This window comes from Penaeus monodon, chromosome 31 (genome assembly GCF_015228065.2).
Source record: "Penaeus monodon isolate SGIC_2016 chromosome 31, NSTDA_Pmon_1, whole genome shotgun sequence".
NCBI classification, from domain to species: domain Eukaryota; kingdom Metazoa; phylum Arthropoda; class Malacostraca; order Decapoda; family Penaeidae; genus Penaeus; species Penaeus monodon.
The window spans coordinates 23,224,334-23,227,063 of NC_051416.1; the positions used below are offsets into that span (position 1 = coordinate 23,224,334).

At 36.9% G+C, this 2,730-nt stretch overlaps 1 protein-coding gene across 1 annotated transcript in view; it reads right to left on the reverse strand.

Annotated features, from left to right (window-relative positions):
* The window catches only part of LOC119593110 (WD repeat-containing protein 19-like), a gene marked incomplete at its 3' end in the record, with an annotated part of 16,177 nt that overhangs the window by 2,956 nt on the left and 10,491 nt on the right, over positions 1 to 2,730 (reverse strand). Inside the window, 5 exon segments of the mRNA XM_037942073.1 lie at positions 25 to 231; positions 530 to 626; positions 911 to 1,066; positions 1,329 to 1,563; positions 2,125 to 2,300. Of these exon segments, the coding sequence (XP_037798001.1) occupies positions 25 to 231; positions 530 to 626; positions 911 to 1,066; positions 1,329 to 1,563; positions 2,125 to 2,300 (871 nt within the window).

Consider the following 2,730-nt stretch of genomic DNA (forward strand, 5'->3'; position numbering starts at 1 on the left):
TCAAATCGATATAACCAAACTCACGTGCAGGGAATTTAGAGATGTGGTTGGCCACTCTAATGAGCATCCGGGCTGCCTTAAGATGGTCTCCCCGGCGGACATGAAGGCGCGCTAAGGTATAGGAATGCAGCAGCAACAGAGCTGACCTCATGTCAGCAGGAATCTTCAGTTTCTGTCGCCTAAGTTCTCCATACATCCCAAAGAGCACATCATGAGCATGGCGATAATTGCCTGAAAGGTTTTTTTCACGATCTTTACTATCACATTCTATGGTGACAGTGATATTTCAGAGGCTGAAAAGAGTGTATCAGAAGCACTCTACTTACTCTGACTCTTATGATAATGAGCAAAGACATTATGTAGTGTACCTCACAGGTGGGAATATTTCAAGGAAAATATAGTATCTGGCTATCTAAGTGATATGCCTATAATATATGCCTGTAATATTCCTTGAGCTCCTACAGATGGGTTATTTATAAAATCAAACAAAATATGATCAATAAAAACATAAAAAGCTGGTCCAAGATACCTGAATTCTGTTCCTCCCTTGCAATGATAATAGCAGTTTTGGCTGCTTCTTTGTACTGCTTCTTGGCCATATACAGTCGGAAAAGGAACTTGGCATCCTGAAAACATATATATCTGCTCTGAAGACTTCATTTTTTCTCATTTTAGCAGATTCTTGATATTTGAAAAAGCCTTGTCATATATGTACAATAATGCTCAGCACATGACTTAAAAAGAAAAGATAACTGTTTGATGTGCAAGGAACTTGTCAGGAATAATTCATTTCTAAATCAAACTTCTAAAAACTAACCTAATAAACTTCTGTCAGTACCATACATACCTATTCAAGAGACAAAAAAAAAAAAAAAACTCTCTCTCTCTCTTAAAAATATACAGTACTTACTTTTGGGATCCCATCAATTTCTCCCATCAAAAAGTCAATCAGTTGTCGCGTCAAGCCATCGTCATTCGCTGCCGCAATCACGTCAATGGCAAGCTGAATGCTCTCTGTGTCCTCACTTCCTGAACTTTGAGCTGCCCTTATCAGATGTTTCACTGCCTGTTGGAATGTTTGTTTCGATAAATGACCCAACTCTTAACAGTCTTGAAGCTATTATTTACAAACGGATATGAATCCATGATGAACGAAACTATAACCAACTGCTACAGAGAAATTTGATGCAAAGAAATATATATGTATTTATTAACATTTAGTAGATACACCTATGATCAACAAAATTCCAAAATACTTATCTCACTTAATCTCAAACCAAATATCATCTAAAGCATGTAAGGAAGAAAAAAGTATTAATATCCTATACCTTTGGATAATTCCCAGACAAATAGTAAAACTTCCCGGCCAGGAAGTGGTTGCGTTCATTATCAAAATGAAGAGCCACACTCTTGTAGTCTTCTGGTGTAGCATCTGAGCCTAAGATTTCTGCATACAGCTCCATCTTCCCATGCGTGCGTGCCAGCTGGAAGGCCTCATCTGTGCACTTGGAGAGTACCAGGAACTGAATGGCTGAACTGTAGTCATTCAACTTTTGGAAAAATCTGAGGAAACAAAAAGTCCAATTAAGTAAAGGGGTAAACTATGATCATTCTGCTTTTGGATGACTTTGAGAAAATTTGTAAAGCACCTCTTGACACTACTGCAACATCAAGAAGCCTATTGCTACTAATGAGCATCCAGTTTTAAATATAATTCTAAATTCAATAGCAAAAAAAAAACTTACGAGGTACTGGGAGCTTATCAAATGTAGAAAAAAAAAAATTCCACAAGCTCTTAAGAAAATGATACTGGGGTACTTTTTTCCGTTCATTTATTACTATATTCTTATAGGATTCAGTTATGCTACTTGATTGTTTTCTATACTATAAGTCAAAGATTAAAGCATGACAGTAAAGTAAAGATGTTTCAATGAGTACTTTTCTTTTTTTAAGCTGTCTAACACACTTTTTTTTTTTTTTTATTCAATTGAAATATTTTATTCAATTGAAATATAGCTTACACTACTAATGAATATGCCATCAAATTGCACCCCATATCTTTATAGGCCTTAGGCCTATGAAAGTCTATTACAGCAAATAACAAATCCCTTCACAAAAGCTTACCTGGCCACCATCTTGGCCCCTTCCACACTCTTGGTCTCTCGGACAATCCTTACTGCTTCTTCTGGAGATTTGAGGTTGTGCAGAAGGAGGCGGATGACTGACTCATAGTCTCTTGCCGATTCATAATATGTGGCTGCCTCTCTGTACTGGCCATCTGCTTCCTTGGCTTTGGCATACTTTGGAAAAAGATATTACATAAAAAATATATTATCATTATAAAGTTTGCCCTTCAGAGGACAAACGTACAAGATATTGGATACTGGAGGCAAAATACAGCCCAAGGGTCCCAATACATATTAACAACTGACAAAGTCAAGTACCCCAGGTAGTCTACCCAAACACTTGAATTTGGTGCATACTACAGCATGCTAAATTAGTTCCCCTTTACTCCCTCCCCCACAACCCAAGAATCATTAGATGAGTTTGTATTACTAGGGAGGACATCATTACAATAGGATACTTATTTTAAAATGTGAAATACTTAGTGCAAATCATTGCAGGCAATGTTGAAGACCCTCCCTGCCATTATACTTTAACCAAATCCAATACTAACCCAATCACTATACAGTATGTTATGTCTTGCATCCTATTTCTTCTCCTAAAATA